Raw genomic sequence first — 20,007 nt, forward strand, 5'->3', positions numbered from 1 at the left:
TGGCATACAACTGCAGTCACATAAATATTAATTTACGGACCTTTGGGCAGTCTCATCTATTTTCTGATATGATCCATGTAAGGGTTGGTGCACACCAAGGGCTTGATTAACAAAGCGGTGCTAACTGTTAGCACGCCTGTGAAAACCCCCTTAGCATGTCTAAACGAGCTTTTCGCGCGCAAAACTTTACGCGCGCACTGCCTAGAGCGCAGGGCGCTCCGCGCAAAGTGCCCATTAAAGTCTATGGGATTTTGCGCGCGGTACTTAGCGCGCGATCTGATTGAGAAAACCGGTGCTAACCTACTTAGCACCCTGGTTAGCGTGAATAAAGACTTTAGACGTGCTAAGTAGGTTAGCACCGCATAGTGAATCAAGCCCCAAGAGTGTTCTGAGCGCTTTTTAAAACAAGCTGCAAAAAGCGCTTGGCTGATGTATTTGAATGGGATAGAGCACACCAGATCGATGTGCTTTTTTTCCCAAACGCAGGTCCTGCAGCATTTTTGCTTTTATGCTAGCGCTTTGGTGTGCACTGGCCATAAGAGTTGTAAACTTTTACCAACTAACAGACACTTTAAAAAAAAAATCCAGTTGTTTCTTATGTTTTGCAGCTTTGGTGAATCGAGCCCCGACTTTGGTCGGGAGAAGTTTGTATAAGCGTTACGAAACCTTTATTGCATTTGATTGTTTAAAATGAAGGCTTGAATGCATTGTTTACATTTGGGAAGTATGTAGAAATTAATAAACCAGATGTTTGGTATGGAAAACATGAACTGTCGTCTTGCTTGTTTTTTTTTTTTGTGGGGGGGGGGGGGGGGGAGAGATCTCCTTATCTGCTTTTACTCACTCATCATCCTCTAGCAAGGTGGGAACTTCTTTTTGTTGGATATTTGTGTGTCATAATCATTGCACAAGTAGCCTCAGAATGGAGCTGATTTATTTAAAGGGAACCTGAAGTGAGAAGGATATGGAGGCTGCCATATTTATTCCATTTTACACAATACCAGTTACCTGGCAGCCTGCTGTTCTCTTTGGCTGCAGTAGTGTCTGAATCACACACCGGAAACAAACATGCAGCTAGTCTAATCACACTTCAGTCAGAAACATCAGATCTGCTGCATGCTTGTTCAGGGTTATAAGGTTAAAAGTATTAGAGGCAGAGGATCAGCAGGACAGCATTATGATTACCAGAAAGATAATTCCACCAGTTCTATTTTTTTCTTTCCACCATTGGTATTCAATTGTGTGAACAGTGACAAAGAATATTGCCCTCATTTTTTTGGTGATTGCCAATTTTCCCATAGGAGCTCATTATAGCACGCACACTTATGCACTGCAATTTTTTTTTTCTTATTTCAAAACGCAAATGGCCTACATGTTTGATTTTGATGTGTTTGCATTTCTACTTAATCCAGGTTATTTGCATAAGAAAAAATTACAACATCGTCAGAATCTCTTTAGGGTGGGGCCAAGCTCAGAACTTTCTCTCTGTTCTAAAAGACTCACCACAGCACGATAACCTTTATGGGGGAAAAAATGCATACCTCCCAACTTTTGGAGATGAGAAAGAGGGACACTTAAGCCACACCCATGCCACGCCCCCATCACACCCCTAGTCACGCATTTTGATAAAAATTTCATGAGAAAAATATGAGGTTTTATAATTCAAACCACACTGGTCTTTTGTATCCTGGTTCATTTTCCTTCAGTTTAACATTTTAAAATCAGTAATATATCAATTTAAAGGACAGGAGTAAAGTTTAGAGTCAATCAAACACATGTTTAGTAGAAAAATATATATATTTACATAGAAAAAGGGACAAATGAGGAGGAAAGAGGGACAGGGCTTCCAAAGAGGGACTGTCCCTCCGAAAAAGGGACAGTTGGGAGCTATGAAAATGCATTACGAGTTATGGAAAGCCTAAAGAAAAGGGAAGTTTTACTTGTCTTAAAGGATACCCGAACTGACACGTGACATGATGAGATAGACATGTGTATGTACAGTGCCAGGCACACAAATAACTAGGCTGTGTTACTTTTTTCTTTCTCTGCCTGAAAGAGTTAAATATCAGGTATGTAAGTGGCTGACTCAGTCCTGACTCAGACAGGAAGTGACTACAGTGTGACCCTCACTGATAACAAATTCCAACTATAATAAACTTTCCCCAGCAGAAAAAGGCTTTTGAGAGCAAGAAATAGATAAAAAAAGAGGAATTTCTTATCAGTGAGGGTCACACTGTAGTCACTTCCTGCCTGAGTCAGGACAGAGTCAGCCACTTACATACCTGATATTTAACTCTTTCAGGCAGAGAAAGAAAAAAAGGAACACAGCCTAGTTATTTTTGTGCTAGGCACTGTACATACACATGTCTCTCATCATGTCACATCTCACCTCGGGTATCCTTTAACTTTTGCAGAGAGCACTGAAGGTAATACAGAAATGTTCCTGCAGCACTGCACAAAAAAACTGCGTGCCAAGGCCATCAAATAGGTCATTTTACACAGAGAAGAGCTATGGCGTACATTTGAATACGGCGCTGGTAGACTTGGGCGCAGGATCCAGCTGTTAAATGGCTGGTCCTGCTTCTGCACAAGTCCGGGGCGTTTTAATTACTATTCCCCCTCCAGGCCGACATGGATAGTGGGGGAATGAAATAATTCGGCTTCCAGCGATTGCTGGAGGTCGAATTATTGTGTTTTTTAAACAACTTCGGCTCCGTCTTCTGACGGAGCCGACCTTCCTCACTGAGCGCCGCTATAGACTGATTCCCATTACAGTCTATGGCGGCGCTGGTTGCGCCCAAAGCTAGCAGCGCTGAAAAGCACTGCTCCGGAGCTATGGCCCATAAAATAGCACTACATGTTGGTATAGAAGTATAAACGTTTTATTATTACATCATGAACAATACATATAAGAGAATATACAGCTTAAAAACGCATCCGACACCTCAGGTAATATGCTACTCAATATACTGTATTTTGTTTGGACTATAAGGGCTCGTTCATACCTAGAGCGCTTTCAGTTTCTTTTTAAGCGCCAGCGATTTTGAAAATCGCCCTAAAAGCGCCTGTGCAATGATTCCCTATGAGAGTGTTCACATCTGCACGCTGCGATTGTTTTCCGCTGCCAAAAGCGCTGCCTGTAGCATTTTCTTGGCGATTTGGCTATAATGGAAGGTATAGGGAAATCTCAAAGCGCTTTGTAAAACTATTTCCCGAGCGCTTCTATGAATCAATACATTGTATTTATTCATTTCCGGGTGAAAGAGTTCACTTCCTGACTTTGACCTCAGGAAGTGAAAAAAAATATTGCTCTGCAAAAGCGCTTATAAAGCATAGGGAAAGCGGATTTTAAAAATTGCAAAAAAAATTGCTCAGTGCTTGAAATAGCGTTGGTAATTTATAATGTGAATATAGCCTAAGACTTACTTTTTCTCCCCCAAAATTTGGGGAAAAGGTCACTGCGTCTTACAGTCCAAATGCAGGGAGTTCCTGACTTGTGAACGCCTGCCAATACCAACCTCCAACCCGCTGTAATGTCAGGGACTCCCTGTACTGTGCTCATGCAGAGGAGGACACAGGAGGACAGACGGGGCATAGAGGAGGACAGACGGGGCATAGAGGAGGACACAAGGAGGACAGACGGGGCATAGAGGAGGACACAAGGAGGACAGAGGCAAACACATGGGGGACACAGGAGGATACAAGGAGACACAAGAGGTACAAAGGGGGCATAATCCATAGGATGCCCCTTCACCATGGATGCACCAGGTTTAGTATATATATTTTCCCCCTGGTTTCTGTCCTCTAAACCTAGAGGAGCGTCTTATCATCAGGAGTGTCTTATGGTCAGAAAAATCTGGTAAATGAAATCCTGACAATATTGCATCAATACACCATCCGAAAGGAATATAACTCATGTAAACTGTCACCTGAGGTGCTCAGTAATAGAGTCCCCTCAGGGACTGAACCCGAGTTCAATAGCTGCTCATAGAATTAAGGTGCAAGGTAAAAATGCATCTTATCTTCTTACTAATCCTATCCTACTAATATTATAAATGGGAAAGTTTGGATGTTTGTTACTCGATCACACAACAATGGCTGAACGGATTTGAATGAAATTTGGCACACACATAGTACATTACCTGGAATAACATATAGGATACTTTTTATCCCCATAATCAAAAAGTTGACAGAGACAAATACAAATTTCACTGGTCAAATATAAACTGTAGCCATTCTTACACCGTTACTGGTAGGGTTCTCAAACTTTGCACAGTTGGTCACTGGGTGACTGGGATTAATATTCATAAGGGGGAGCCCACAAAAGCCAATTAAAATTCACCTATTGATTTTCAAGGGGAATATTTAAGTGCTGCCATTCTTGAACTGTTAATGGCACAGGCCTCAAACCTGGTACAGTTGGTCATTGGGTGACTGGGGTTCAATTTCAGAAAAAGGGGTGGAGCCACAGCCAATAAGATTTGTTTCATTTCAATGCAATGTATTGATGCCAATTGCCAAAGCTTACACACTTAGACTTGGTATTTGAGTAATTGTGTGTTTGGGTTAGAAAAAGTGGGCGGAGCAAACACCAGCCAAATACTTACAGACTACCCAGAAAGCTCATGGTGAACCAGAACGGCTAGGAGTGTGTAAGATGCTACAATGGTCCTAAAAGCCTTCTTAGTAAAATGCTATGAAAACAAGTTTGCCTTCATAAAACTGAAAGTATTTGCGATAATTCAGGTTGGAATGAGCTCCGCGATATCTCCCACAATGCATCACTGCTAAAATATGCAAATTAGTCATTGTTGTCCCCGGAAGCTAGCCACACCTCCAGAACCCCTGGAATGCCATGATGTGTCAGCTTGTTAATATTACAGAACCACAATAATCCAGCATGCATACAGACTGTTTCGGACTGGTTGGTCATCAGTGCATGGCATGGATTAATGCCAGTCAGGGATGGGCTCACAACTAATCACGGGTCCGTAAGCAGTGGCGTTTCAGCCACCAGGCAAGGACAAGCGGTCGCCTTGAGCGCCGGGTGAGGGAGGGGCACTGCTGCAGGGAGGGGGATGTGCCCACCTTCCCCCGCCAGACTGTGGGACCCCCGTGGTGAAGTTCATCCCTGCAGCTCACCGCTCCAGCCTGCATAGTCTTCCGGCAGGCGGAGCAGGGCTACGGGAAGATGGCGTTCGAAGCCCTGCATGGGAGACAATTTGTGTCTCCAGTACAGGGCTTCAGGCGGCATCTTCCCATAGCCCTGCTCTCTGTCAGCACGGGACTTTCGCAGGCTGGCTGCAGGAAGATCGTCGGGGGAGCTGCACCCACGGAGAGGAGTCTTATGCAGGTGAACATTAAACAAGTCTTATGCAGGTGAACATTGAAGCAAGTAAATGCTTTTCTTTTTACAGGTGAACATTAGTTTTTGGTGAAATGCTGCCCACATTAGGATTATTTCCTATTTGGCACATTGCTGCATTATGATTATTTTCTGGTGAAACGCTGGACTCATTACAATTATTTTCTGGTGCAAGATTGCCGCATTACGATTATTTTTTTGGTGAATCATTGTTTAACCCCTTATCATCCAGCTGCGGCAATTACGGCTTATTTTCATTACGAATTCGAGTCCTTACGGACTCGTGATTATTCTTGAGCCCATCCCTGCCCAGAGCGAACAGGCCACAGGGAATGACCTCAAGGGCATTTCCGCATTTCTCATATTATGGATTACTGCGCAGACGCTTTCTCTGCGGCAGCACGTCCTTGATTGCGCGCCTGCAGCCCGGAGCGCTCTGCGCATGACGTCATGCAGAGCACTTTCAGCTGCAGGCGCACGATCAAGGACGCGCGAGCGCCGGGAAAGCATCTGCGCAGTAATACGTAATATTATGCTGCGAACAGCTCGGGCCATCTCTAATTACGATTATTTTCTGGTGAAACATTGCTGTATTACGATTATATTCTAGTGAACCGCTGCCCCATTAGGATTATTTTCATGGGGAGGGGTACCATTGGTGGATTGAGATCTTGTGCTCTTCTCGTTTGATGCCTGAATCGCCGGTCTACTCCAAAAAGTTTTCATTCATTTTCAATTTAAAAATCGCGGCTGCCATCTTGGCTATGTTATAACATCCGGGTCACCCCTGTCTTCTCTGTTAGAGAAGTGCATCACTGAATGAAGCAGGAAGAGGAAGTTACATGCGTGGCCATTGCAAAAGGCTTCTCCAGAGGGGTCTCAGCACGACTTTGGCTATCATTAATAAAGCATCTCCGCATGTGGAAATGCTTAAAACAGCTGACTTTACCGACCTCTTAGCAAAGTCAGCATTCATAAAGGCTCTTTCCGCATGGAAAAATGACACTACCGAGCAGAGTGATAAATCACCGCCTTGTGCGGTGATTATCGGTACAAATGTAGCAAAATGTTCATTCATAAAGATCCCCGCAAGCGGTGTGAGGTCGGGAAGTACCGCTCCCTCTGATGTGGCGATAACAATGTTAAGTGAATGGAGACACACAGACCTCCCAGGCAGCTGCAGCAGAGCGGAACACGGAGAAATGTATCAACTCGGCAGCTTCCGTGTCTCCGCAAGCCTACCGCCTGCCTACCGCCAGCTTAGTTCGGGGAATCTCCGCACTGCTTCCGCACATGGATACTTTTTTATGAATGCCCACCCAGAAGTCTAAAAATCCGCCAGCTGTGTTTTCCCGCACTGATTCTCTTTACCGACAGCCTTTTCATGAATGATAGCCTTTGTTGGAAGTCGTCTGGCTTAAAGACATACCCATGAGAGGTGCTCGGAGTCCCTTTTAACCCCCCTAAAGACCAAGCCATTTTTCACAAATTGGGCCACTGCAGCTTTAACCTCCCTGGCGTTCTATTAAGATCGCCAGGGCGGCTGCGGGAGGGTTTTTTTTAAATTAAAAAAAAACTGTTTCATGCAGCCAACTGAAAGTTGGCTGCATGAAAGCCCACCAGAGGGCGCTCCGGAAGAGTCATTCTGATCACCTCCGGCGACCAGAATAAACAAGGAAGGCCGCAATGAGCAGCCTTCCTTGTTTTGCTTACATCGTTGCCATAGCGACGAGCGGAGTGACGTCATGGACGTCAGCCGACGTCCTGCCGTCAGCCGCCTCTGATCCAGCCCTTAGCGCTGGCCGTAACTTTTGTTCCGGCTGCGCAGGGCTCGGGCGGCTGGGGGGGACCCTCTTTCGCCGCTGCTTGCGGCGCATCGCCGCAGAGCGGCGGCGATCAGGCAGCACACGAGGCTGGCAAAGTGCCGGCTGCGTGTGCTGCTTTTTATTTTACAAAAATCGGCCCAGCAGGGCCTGAGCGGCAGCCTCCGGCGGTGATGGACGGATATATTCGTCCATACCGCTGAGGTTAAGTTCTCGCTGCAAGGCCGCACAACTCAGCACACAAGTGATTTCCCCTCCCCCCCCCTTCCTTTTTTGCCCACCAACAGAGCTGTCTGTTGGTGGGCAAGGATCGCTACCAGGAGGTTTTTCTTTTATTATTTTGTTATTTTTTGAATTTTATATATTATTTTCCCTCTCTCCCTCCCCCCGCCAGCCAATCACTGTGATTGCCTGTCATAGGCTTCAGCCTGTGACAGCGGATCACCCCTGAGCCAGCCAGGTGGACAGCCGTGTCACACTGCTGTCCCCAGTACAGCGCTGCCATAGATCGCAGCGCTGTATTAACTAGAATGCGATTGCGGCTGGGAGACTGATGGCGTAGCGGAGCTCCGTCATCCAAGCGGAAATGGCCGCGCATCGGCGCACGCGTTCTCCTGCAAGACACTCCCCCAGGACTTTACGCCAATCAGCGTTAGGCGGTCCTGGGGGAGCCACCACGTTCACTCCCATCGGCGGGACGCGGTCCTGTAGAGGTAAATATATAAATACGCTGCACACCTCGTACATAGTATAAGTCATTTTGGCGCTTGTCTACTTGAGCTGGAAACTCAGTTGTGATTGGCTGAATAGCGTGCTCATTATAATACCCATCACTGCATATACCTACCTGTTTTTCACAGTGCACCCACCTACCTACGTGAGCGCACGCAGTGTCACTGTGCCTGTCCGGTACCTGTCTATGTGTGACAGGTGTACATTGTAATACCCATCACTGCATATACCTACCTGTTGTTCCCTTCAGTGCACCCACCTACCTACGTGAGTTGAGCGCACGCAGTGTCACTGTGCCTGTCTGGCACCTGTCTGTGTGTGACAGGTGCACATTGTAATATCCATCACTGCATATACCTACCCGTTGTTCCGTACACCCACCTACCTACATGATACCAGTGTAACGATTGGTGTAGCAACACAGATGTCTGATTATGTGTGATCTGCAGAATCACCAATAATACAGACGTTATACCTGATTATATGGTGATCTGCAGTATCACCAATAATACACGTATAGCTAGCAACCAAAGAGGTATGTAGTGCTTGGTGCAACAGTAACAGAATAGTTTAACTCGACCTCACCAGAGGAGCTGGTGGGTACTATAAAACACCGTAACTGATTAGATAGCTTAACCTCACCAGTGAAACTGGTGGGTCATATTAGAACACAGTAAGAGATAGTTTTGCTTAACCTCACCAGAGGAGCTGGTGGGTACTATCAGAACACAATAACTGATAGTTTGGCTTAACCTCACCAGAGTAGCTGGTGGGTACTATCAGAACACAATAACTGATAGTTTGGCTTCACCTCACCAGAGGAGCTGGTGGGTGCCATCAGGACACAATAACTGATAGTTTGGCTTCACCTCACCAGAGGAGCTCGTGGGTACGATCAGTAGAGCACCTCACCAGTGACAAGGGCTCACTGGTGAGTAGAGAGGTCAGACAGGCTAGATCAGTAACTAGCAAGCAGGCACAGTACAGAATCGACAGGCAAGAGAATAGTAAGATATCAGGCTGGGTTCAGTAGCTGAGTCAGATGGGCAGAAGTACAAGAGCGATAAGCAAGAGCAGAGTCAGAGGGTAGCAAGAGCCATACACAGAATATCAAATAACAATATACAATAATCCTAGTCTTGTGTGAAATCCCTGGTTTCCTCTCAGATCAAAGCACACCGGATACTATCTAAGGTCTGAGCGCTAGCACATAAGTATTCGCAACAGCAGACAAGTTGCGAGTGAACAGAGAAGGCTTATAAAGCAGAGTAGACCCCACCGCCACACCCACAACAATCAGCCAATCCGGAGCGCCGTGAGTCTCCTCTGACGTCAGCCGACCAGCTGGTCAGCTGACGCGGCTGCTCCCTGCATAAAGGTCCTGTCTCCGCGCGCGCCCGTGCGATACAGCAACTCTATGTGCAAACTACAGACCCGTCTTCGACGTACTAGACGCCAGAGACACGGGCAAAGTCCCTGAGCAGGCAGGCAAGACACGCAGGGTGTTTCCGCAGCCGCCATTATTGCGGATGTTACAACCAGTCATTGCATAACTGTTTACAGTACCTGTGTGACCGCACGCTGTGTAATATACCACTCCAAGCATACCTGTTAACTGCACCTGTGTGACAGCTGCACATTGTATTGTAATACCAGTCACTGCATACCTTTCACTGCACCTGTGTGACTGCACATTGTATTAGTCAAGTCAGTGCATACCTTTCACTTCATCCCCCCGATATGGACAAAACAGGTAGAGGCAGGGGCAGACCCAGAGGCAGGCCACCCGGCAGGTCTGTTCGAGGTCGTGCTGACGTGATTTCGTGCGGCCCTGGCTCAAAGTACAGTGCTCAGAAAAAGGCACGTCCCATCAACTCCCAAGATTTGTCAGGACGTGGTTGACTATTTAACACAGAACACCTCAACTTACGCAGCCACCAGCGCTACTACTAGCACCACATCCGTTGCATTTGACACTTCGCAAGAGTTATTTGGTTGGGAAATCACTGATGCACAGCCATTCTTGTTACAGCAAGATGAAGGCGCTAAGCAAGTTACGCCACCTCATATGTCTGAGTTAGGCGACACTATGGACGTAACGTGTAAGGAGGAGAATGATGAAGTACCTGCTGTTGGTGCAGTTTATGAGATGTCTGAGGCAAGCGAAGCTGGGGAGGATAATTATGATGACACGGATGTCACGTGGGTTCCCAATAGAGGAGATGAACAGGGGGACAGTTCAGAGGGGGGGGGGGGGGGCAGAGAGGAGTAGGAGGAGATGAGTTGCTGAAAGAAGCAGGGGAAGTTCATCGTCAGAAACAGCTGGTGGCAGTGTCCGGCGCCATGTATTGCCACCTATGGACAGCCAGCCAACATGCCCTTCAACGTCAGCTGCTGAGGCCACCATAGTGCCCACACCCCAGGGGGGCTCAGCGGTTTGGAAATTTTTTAGTGTGTCTGCCGTAGATCAGATCAATGCCATCTTTTCTCTCTGCCTCCAAAAAGTGAGCTATGGAAAGGCCAACACCCACGTAGGGACAACTGCCTTACGAAGGCACATAGAGAAAAGGCACAAACTGCAATGGGAAGACCACCTGAGGAAAAGCAGCACACAAAAGAAAAGCCACCCTCCTTCTCCTCTTCCTCCTTCAGGTGCATCATCTTCAGCCACTTTCTCCCTTGCACCTTCACAGCCACCCTCCTCCACTTCGCCTCTGACCTTGAGCGGTTCCTGCTCCTCTGCCCACAGGAGCCAGGTGTCCGTGAAGGAAATCTTTCAGCAGAAGAAGCCAATGTCTGCCAGTCACCCCCTTGCCCGGCGTCTGACAGCTGGCTTGGCGGAACTGTTAGCTTGCCAGCTGTTACCATACCAGCTGGTGGACTCTGAGGCCTTCCGAAAATTTGTGGCCATTGGGACACCACAGTGGAAGATACCAGGCAGCAATTATTTCTCAAAAAAGGCGATACCCAAACTGTACTGTGAAGTTGAGAGGCAAGTGGTGTCATCTCTGGCACACAGCGTTGGGTCAAGGGTCCACCTGACCACGGATGCCTGGTCTGCCAAGCACGGGCAGGGCAGGTACATTACTTACACAGCCCATTGGGTCAACCTAGTGACCGCTGGCAAGCAGGGAGTATGTGGCTGTGCAGCGGAACTTGTGACACCTCCACGGCTTGCAGGCAGGCCTGCTGCCACCTACTCTCCTCCTGCTACATCCTTTTCGCTGTCTTCCTCCTCCTTCTCCTTGGTGGAGTGACAGTTCAACTCTACTGGTGCTGCGATCTCCTCTCCAGCTACACAGCCCCGGCTCCCCAGGGCCTATGCTGCATGCCAGGTATGACGGTGTCACGCCATCTTAGACATGTCTTGCCTCAAAGCGGAGAGTCACACTGGAGCAACTCTCCTGGCTGCTCTTAACAAACAGGTGGATCAGTGGCTGACCCCACACCACCTGGAGATCGGCAATGTGGTGTGTGACAACGGCAGCAATCTAATTTCAAGTTTGAATTTGGGAAAGTTGACACATGTTCCCTGCATGGCAGTGATGGCACATGTGCTGAATCTCATCATTCAGAGATTTGTGTCTAAGTACCCAGGCGTACAGGACGTCCTAAAGCAGGCCAGGAAGTTGTGTGGGCATTTCAGGCGGTCTTAAAAGGCCATGGCACGCTTTCCCGACATTCAGCGGAGAAACAACTTGCCGGTGAGGCGCTTGATTTGTGATAGCCCGACTCGCTAGAATTCGACCCTGGTCATGTTTGACCACCTGCTACAACAGGAGAAAGCCGTTACCCAGTATCTCTACAACTACAGTAGGAGGACACAGTCTGGGGAGATGAGGATGTTCTGGCCCAAGAGCAGGCTCATGCGGGCGTTTGAGGAGGTGACAAACATGGTGAGCCGCAGTGAAGGCGCCATCAGCAACTTGATCCCCTATGCTTTTTTCCTGGATCGTGCCGTGCGTAGAGTGGTGGATCAAGCTGTGGAAGAGCGTGAAGAGGAACAGTAACAGGAGCAGGGGCGTAGCAATCACTATAGCAACCATAGCGGTTGCTATAGGGCCCGCGGCAGCCCTACGTCACAGGGGGCCCGTAGCTCGGCAGAGGACCTTTTTTTATTTTGTATAATGCGGTCTGGTCTGGTCCGCCCCCCCCCCCCCCCCCCGATAATTATAAAGGAGGGTGCCCCACTGTCTCCCCCGGCCGCCGCTGATGACTGCCCCCCCCCCCCCCTCGCCGCTGCCAGCATCAGACCTCGATCAGCCGGCGACCACTGTGCGGGCGCTAGGACCTAGCACACCGCACTGATATGCGGAAGTGATATCACTTCCGCATATAGAGCATGGTGCGTCCGTGCACTTGCTCTAACTGGTCGGTTGCCTGCTGATCGAGGTCTGACGCTGCTGCTGGGAGGTGAGGGGGGGTCCTCATCACTCACTAGTACTACCTAACTGGTGGTCCCTGTCACTCACTATCTAACCTGGGGTCCCTGTCACTCACTACCTAATGGGGGGGCACCTGTCACTCACTCTAACTGGTGGTCCCTGTCACTCACTACCTAATGGAGGGGCGCCTGTCACTCACTGTCTAACTGGGGGTCCCTGTCTCCCACTACCTAATGAGGAGGCGTGCCTGTCACTCACTACCTAATGGGGGGGGGGGGGCGCACCTGTCACTCACTATCTAACTGGGGGTCCACGTCACTCACTACCCAACGGGGGTTTTTTTGCTATGGGGCCCAGTCATTTCTAGCTACGCCCCTGAACAGGAGGAAGAGTTGTGGAATCAATTCTCATCAGAACCAGATGTTTCCTCAACACCTGCAGCAGCACAGAGGGGGGAGGAGGAGGAGGAAGAGTTGTGTGGGGAAGAGGAGTCAGATGATGAGGAAGGTGTTTTTTTTTTTTTTTTTTGAAGGAGGAGGCGGCAGAAAAACAGCCGCAGCAGGCTTGTGCTGCTCAACGTTCCCGTGGTATTGTTCATGGCTGGGGGGAGGAGGAGAACTTACCTGACGTCACTAAGGAAGACCAAGAGGAGATGGAGAGTACCTCTGGATCCAAATTTGTGCAGCTGGCATCTTTCATACTGTCCAGCCTGTTGAGGGACCCCCGTATAAAAAAACTCAAGGCGAATGACCTGTACTGGGTGGCCATGCTACTAGACCCTCGGTATAAGCACAAAGTGGCAGAGATGTTACCAACTCACCTAAAGCCAGAAAGGATGCAAGCTGGCAACTATGCTTTACAGTGCGTTTAAGGGTGATGTCACAGCACAACGGAATAAAGGTACCACTGCCAGTAATCCTCCTCCCATGTCCATGCAGGCAAGGACAGGACACTCCAGCGATCTCATGGTGATGTCGGACATGCGGATATTCTTTAGTCCAAAGCCTCGCCTTAGCCCTTCCAGATCCACCCTCCACCAATGCCTGGACCGGCAGGTAGCCGACTACCTGGCCTGAAGTGCGGATGTAGACACTGTGAGCAGCGATGAATCCTTGGACTACTGGGTGCGCAGGCTTGACCTGTGGCCAGAGCTGTCCCAATTTGCCATCCAACTTCTGTCTTGCCCTGCCTCAAGCGTCCTGTCAGAAAGGACCTTCAGCGCAGCTGGAGGCATTGTCACTGAGAAGAGAAGTCACCTAAGTCACAAAAGTGTTCAGTACCTCACCTTTATCAAAATGAATGAGGCATGGATCCCGGAGGATTACAAGATAATAAGGTCGTTGCTTCATGGTGGACAGACCAAATTCGATCAGCTGGACACTCAGTCACTGTTGTTCTGTCATTCAGCTACCTCAGTCCGACCATATGGGCTTGAAAACCGCCATCGCCTGCACACGCGCCATGGTGCGCACCAGTCCAGCACGGCCATCACTACACATACAGCTGTTTGCGGTGCGTTACACAGTGAGTTTGGTGTGTCAGTGTGAAGCAGTACACTAATTACACTCCCTGATTGATGTATACACATGCAAGATATTTTAAAGCACTTCAGGCCTCCAATTTAGCAATAAAACGTGATTTCTGCCATTAAAACGCTGCTGTGCGTCAAATCCTGATTTTTTCCGGGGAGTTTTGGCATGTATCCCACTCCGCCATGCCCCCCTCCAGGAGTTAGACCCCTTGAAACATCTTTTCCATCACTTTTGTGGCCAGCATAAATGTTTCTAGTTTACAAAGTTCACCTCCCCATTGAAGTCTATTGCGGTTCGCGAAAGTGCGCGCAAACCGAACTTTTGCGGAAGTTCAGGGTTCGCAAACCTAAAATCGGATGTTCGAGCCATCTCTGAAGTAAAATATATAGTCCATAGGGGTGTCAAGGGTATAGGGCAGTCATTCTTAACCAGGGTTCCTTGAGGACTTTGCAGGTGTTCCCTGGCATTTTTGCCCTTCGGGGTGAGCTGTCTCAGCTGGCAGGTTGAGAAAGTTCCAAAATTATGTCCCTAGCATCTCAATGTCCTCTCCACTCATTTTCTGCCCATCCTGAACAGTGACGGATCTAGGTGGGGGGAGGCAGACAGGTCTCTTGCCCCAGGTGCAGTTTGTTGAATTCTTAAAAAGGCGGCAAAATTTGGATGGGTAATGGCAGTTTAGGCGCCAAAACCTAATCTTTAGGCACCACAACCTGACCTTTAGGCGCCAAAACTGGATGGGGAATGGAAGATTAGGTGCCAAAACCGGAGCTTTAGGCACCAAAAGTGGATGGGGCGTGGCAGCTTAGGCGCCAAAACCTGACCTTGCCCCAGGTGCAACTTGGTCTAGATCCGTCACTGATCCTGAAGTCTCGCTTCCATACTTGTTCATCACCGGCGCAATGGCCTTGACCAGTGGCGTAGCTAAGGAGCTGTGGGCCCCGATGCAAGTTTTACAATGGGGCCCCCCAAGCACTCTATACATAACAATTTATACGGCGCACCAAAATCTGCCAATGGCAACTACAGTGTCAGAGGTGCAGGAAGGGGATGGGGAACAGTTTGTTAATGATTACCACTATTCAAAGTATCTACAGAAGTCATTATTATGAGCATAGGACCAATAGAGAGCTAATTCTGTAGTTAAGGGAGGGCCCTTCGGGGCCCCTCTGGCCCACGGGCCCCGATGCGGTCGCTACCTCTGCACCCCCTATTGCTACGCCCCTGGCCTTGACACAATGAATGACACGTTAGATTGGGGATTAATACATTCTGGAACTAACGATGTGTGTACAGCAGGTGAAGAGGAAAAAGGGAAAACCAAAACGTCGGGCAACTACAATGGGGAGTGCAATAACAGAGGACATGCAATAGGTGCCCTGTAAACGAGAAACATGGAATGGGGATATTACAACAGTAGAAAGTGTTTAGCCTCATCCATTTTTAATGACAAGTTCTACTATAAAATAAATCCCCTCCGGTATTGTAGGGGTTCCCTGAGATTCAAAAATTATTTAAAGGGGTCCTCCAGGGTAAAAAGGTTGAGAAAAGCTGGTATAGGGGATTGCGGTACACAGTCCATAGGAGTGAGGAGGGTACTGGGGGCAGTATAAGGGTCAGACATTTTCCCTCCCCGGGTCATGTTACAAGTGTTACAAGTTTTCGAGAGTGAATGGGGAGATGGCATGTTAAATTTAGCTGCTGTTGGGGGGGGCACTCTTTTCCAATTGCGCCCTGAGAGCTATTAAGTCTAGAAACTGCCCTGATCTCTCCCCATCAGGGGCGTTGCTAGGATCCGAAGAGATCCATGGCACCTCAGCCGGAAAATGGGTGTGGCCATGCCCTCTATACTTCGGAGGGCGGCATTGCAGGAAGTGACGCAGCGAGCGGAGGAAGAAGGTAAGCTGCCGCTATAAATTAGGTTAATAAGTAGCTGCAGGAGTTGCAGGGACGGCGGACCCAGGTGAGAGGGGGGGGCGACCCCCCCTCCCCGCCGACCGCTGTCACCCCATACTGGCTGGCTGGCTACTACCCCCTCCAGTATTATGGCCCCCTTCCCACCCACAGGCAGGGCTGGGACACAGAAAACGGATCCGTTTCTGTGTACAAAACTGCACGCGAAGAGGGGGATCCGTTCAGGTTGTTAAAACGGATCCCCCTAAACACAGACAGATCTTTTTTTTTTTTTATGTCAAGACAGCTGATATTTTTAACATTGGTATCCGTAACTCCGTTTTTGATCCGGGCTGAAAAACGGAGCCATGGATACGTTTGCGGACCAAGTGTGAACCGGCCCTAAGGCAGTGTTGGAAAATAATGGTGAGCACACAAAATATTGACACTTTGGGTTGAATTTTGCCTAGGGTGACCAAATTTTGATTTCCCAAAAAGAGGACGATCACAACAGCATGTGGGCGTGGTCATGGGTGGGGCCAAATAGACAAGACCTTAGCAGTGTGCTGTCCAACTTCGCAGGCATGGGGGGCCGGTTTTTTTTTCCAGACCACATGGTGGAGGGCCGGCCGACCACAAAATGCAATCAGATTCGCAGAAGATTTCCCCACAAAATGCAATGGGATTGGCAACAGATTTCCCCACAAATGGAATCAGATTGGCAGCATCATTATCTACAAATGGAATCAGATTGGCAGCATATTTCCCACAAATGCAATCAGATTGGCAGCATCATTATCTACAAATGCAATGAGATTGGCAGCATATTTCCCCACAAATGCAATCAGTTTGGCAAGTTTGGCAACACATTTCCCACAAATGCAATGAGATTGGCAGCACATTTCCCCACAAATGCAATCAGATTGGCAGCACATTTCCCCACAAATGCAATCTTATTGGCAGCAGGTTTCCCCACAAATGCAATCTTATTGGCAGCACATTTCCCCACAAATTTAATCTTATTGGCAGCAGATTTACCCACAAATGCAATCTTATTGGCAGCAGATTTACCCACAAATGCAATGAGATTGGCAGCACATTTCACCACAAAATGCTCTTTCCCCCATGCGGCTGCCTAAATATACCTCCCTTGTTCTCCCCTGCGGTGCAGCTGCCACCGCAAACACACCTCAGATCGGTGGTAAGCAGGAGATAGGAGTCAGCCACACCAGCCGTGCGCCGGTGAATTCAAATGCAGGAAGTGACATCATCGGTCACGTCCAGCATTTAAAGTCCACCGTGCGGCTGCTATGCGCCGGTCTGGCTGGTTCCCATCTCCTGCTCACCGCTGATCTAATGTGTGTTAGCGGTGATGAAGAGCCATTTTGGGAGCTGAACGAGTCAGCTCTTTGGGAACCGAGCGGCCGAGCCAGAAGAGCCGATGCTCAAAGTGCCGGAATTCCCATCACTAGACTGAGTCTCTTTAGAAAGCATCGGCTCTTCTGCCTTAGTCGCTCGGCTCCCTTTAAAGAGCCGGCTCATTCAGCTCCCAAATGGCTCTTCACTACCAAGACATTTCTAAAACCCACCAGGACGCCCCGGACCGGTCAGAAAAAGTGGACCTGTCCGGGCAAAAGAGGACGCCTGGTCACCCTAATTTTGCCATTCTTCACTTAGGGGTGTACTCAGTTTTGTTGTAGGCAGTGGCGTAGCTAAGGAGCTGTGGGCCCGATGCAAGTTTTACAATGGGGCCCCCCAAACACTTTACACATAACAATTGATACAGCGCACCAAAACCTGCCAATGGCAACCCCAGTGTCAGAGGTGCAAGAAGGGGATGGGGAGCAGTTTGTTAATGATTACCACTATTCAAAGTATCTATAGAAGTGATTATTACCAGCACAGGACCAATAGAAAGCTAATACTGAAGTTGAGGGAGGGCCCTTCGGGCCCTGTGGCGGTCGCTACCTCGGCAACCCCTATTGCTACACCCCTGTTTATAACTCAAACCACACTGGTCCTTCCTATCCTGGTGCATATCACTTTATATTAACATTAGGAAATAAGAAATATAGCAATTTAAAGGATGGGAACAAAGTTTTGAGTCAATTAAACACATTTTTTAGTAGAGAAATATATATATTTACTTAGAAAGAGGGACAAAGTCCTGAAAGAGGGACAAATGAGGAGGAAAGAGGAACAGAGGGACAGGACTCCCAAAGAGGGACAGAGGGACAGGACTCCCAAAGAGGGACTGTCCCTCCAAAAGAAGGACAGTTGGGAACTATGCCCACTTCCATGACCCCATTTCCCCCTTTCTTTGGTAATGCCTGTATGAACCTGGTCATGCCAATAAAGCTACTTTTGATTTGATTTGTACTACAGAGTGTCCCTTTTTTTTCTTTTCAAAAAGTCAGGAGATGCTCCATAAAAAAAAAAAAAAAATAATAAAAAAAAATCCTGGTCGGCATAGGAAGAGTTAACCCTCATATAGCACAAGTGCAGGTGCCTGAACTGTGCCGAGAGGGGGGTGGGAGATATCAGACTCAGGCAGACCAGGAGGAGGGGGGAGCTGTGCTGGATCTAGGATGACAGTCAGCAGTGACAGCGGCCTGCCAGCAGTGGGCAGCAGAGATCAGCCTCCTGCCTTTGTATATCTCCTGCTGCAGCCTCATCTCAGAAAAAGATGGCAGCAGGACCTCTGGAACAGCTGTCAGCCGGGAAGGAGCATCTCTGCAGCTAGCCTGGACCCAACCATGAGCCTCCCAGCCTCCTGCACTGAGTCTACTGTCAGCAGAGCCGGGCTAGCGAGGCCAGTCCATGCAGCAGCAGCAGCAGCCAGCAGCAGCAGCCAGCAGCACATGCCTGATCAGCACTACCAGGACACAGAACAGATCAGCCACTACTAATCTGACAAGCCAAGCTGTGAGCCCATCACCCAGATCCATAGAGGAGCAGCCAGGGGTGCAGCTGCCAACATGAGGTGGGTGCCTAGGGCAGCTGGGGGGCCCTTGATCTCTCCTGTGTGTGCAGTGCTGCAGTGTGCCTGTCATCAGAGATGGAGACTAGCAGATCCTCCATTCATTGCAGAGCTGTCAGTGCTCAGCCCAGGGAGAGGGGTGCCCAGCTTAACAATGTGCCCCCTGCAATGGGGGGCATGGAGGGGGGGGGGCATTGAATGGTACCAGGTCTGACTCACATGTGCATTTTGCCATTATGGCTGTGCGTTTAACCCCTTGCAGCCCAGCCCCCCATCCATAGGCTGTGTGATGTAGCAGAGAGAGGGGGGTGGGGGTGGCTCAGGGAGAGTGATTTAACCCTCTAGCAGCCAGACTGGGAGGCAGGGCTCGGTGGGCTGTCACCGGGCTACCTGGCCTGGAACTAGTTAATCGCTGGGTTGTGCCTAGGCAATGTAGCTGTGATCCCCACTATGACATCATCACTCCTGGAAGCCTGGCAGCAGCGCAAGGACTCCGGCAGGGATGCTGCTGCAGTAATGACATTTCTTTCCTATTCATAGACAGGGGGCATTGGGGGTGGCAGGGCCATTTAGTGTATATATATAAGCCATTGCATTGATTTGCAGCATATTATACAATGTTGCGATTCTGTATGTTCCATTTTATGTTGCAGGTGTGTTGCGTTGATTATGGTATTTATTATGTTGTCTGTCTGTATTATGTGCTTTCATTCATTCGTTGACTTTCTGTAAAAGGCATAGAGGGATTGGGCAGAGCGGGCATTGGGGGTGTCAGTAGCATTTGGTGTATAATTATAAATAATTAAATACATATATTTTCTCAGCTGTGTACAGGGGTGGGTGACGTGTTGCATGGATGTGCAGCAGATTATATAGTGTAGCATTTTCTGTATGCTTCAGTGGTTGGTTTATGTTGTGAGAATGATCATTGATGCTATTATGCTGTGCGTGTTATGTGTGATCAGTCATTCATTTACCTTCTTTAAAAAGGTATAAATGGATTGGGGGTGGGCATAGAGGGGCATTGTGGATGGCATTTAGTGTATATTATATATAGGGGATGATAGTATGTAGCATTTCTGTATGTTGCAGTTATATAATGAGGCTTATGGCTTTATGGGCTGTAATAATATCATATATATGTTATTGTGTGCTCATAGAATGCTGCAGGTGTGTATAAGGATTACTATACAGTGTTGTCTTGGCATTCTGATGATCTTTGATGTACAAGGATAGATGAATGTTATTTTGCACCTGCGTGTAGAGATCAGTGTAGTATTTATTGGCTTTTTTGTATCTC

At 48.5% G+C, this 20,007-nt stretch overlaps 1 protein-coding gene across 2 annotated transcripts in view; it reads left to right on the forward strand.

Moving 5' to 3' along the window:
* The first annotated feature begins 18,365 nt into the window (after positions 1-18,365).
* EVL (Enah/Vasp-like) overlaps positions 18,366-20,007 on the forward strand; it is a 230,518-nt gene continuing 228,876 nt past the window's right edge. Inside the window, exon 1 of one of the 2 annotated variants that reach the window (XM_068254686.1) lies at positions 18,366-18,710. In XM_068254686.1, coding sequence (XP_068110787.1) covers positions 18,706-18,710 — 5 coding nt within the window. In that variant the 5' untranslated portion in view covers positions 18,366-18,705. Of the gene's footprint in view, positions 18,711-19,119; positions 19,221-20,007 lie in introns of those variants that run through there. The other variant, XM_068254685.1, reaches the window with a different exon arrangement.

Source organism: Hyperolius riggenbachi, chromosome 9 (genome assembly GCF_040937935.1).
Source record: "Hyperolius riggenbachi isolate aHypRig1 chromosome 9, aHypRig1.pri, whole genome shotgun sequence".
Classification (NCBI taxonomy): domain Eukaryota; kingdom Metazoa; phylum Chordata; class Amphibia; order Anura; family Hyperoliidae; genus Hyperolius; species Hyperolius riggenbachi.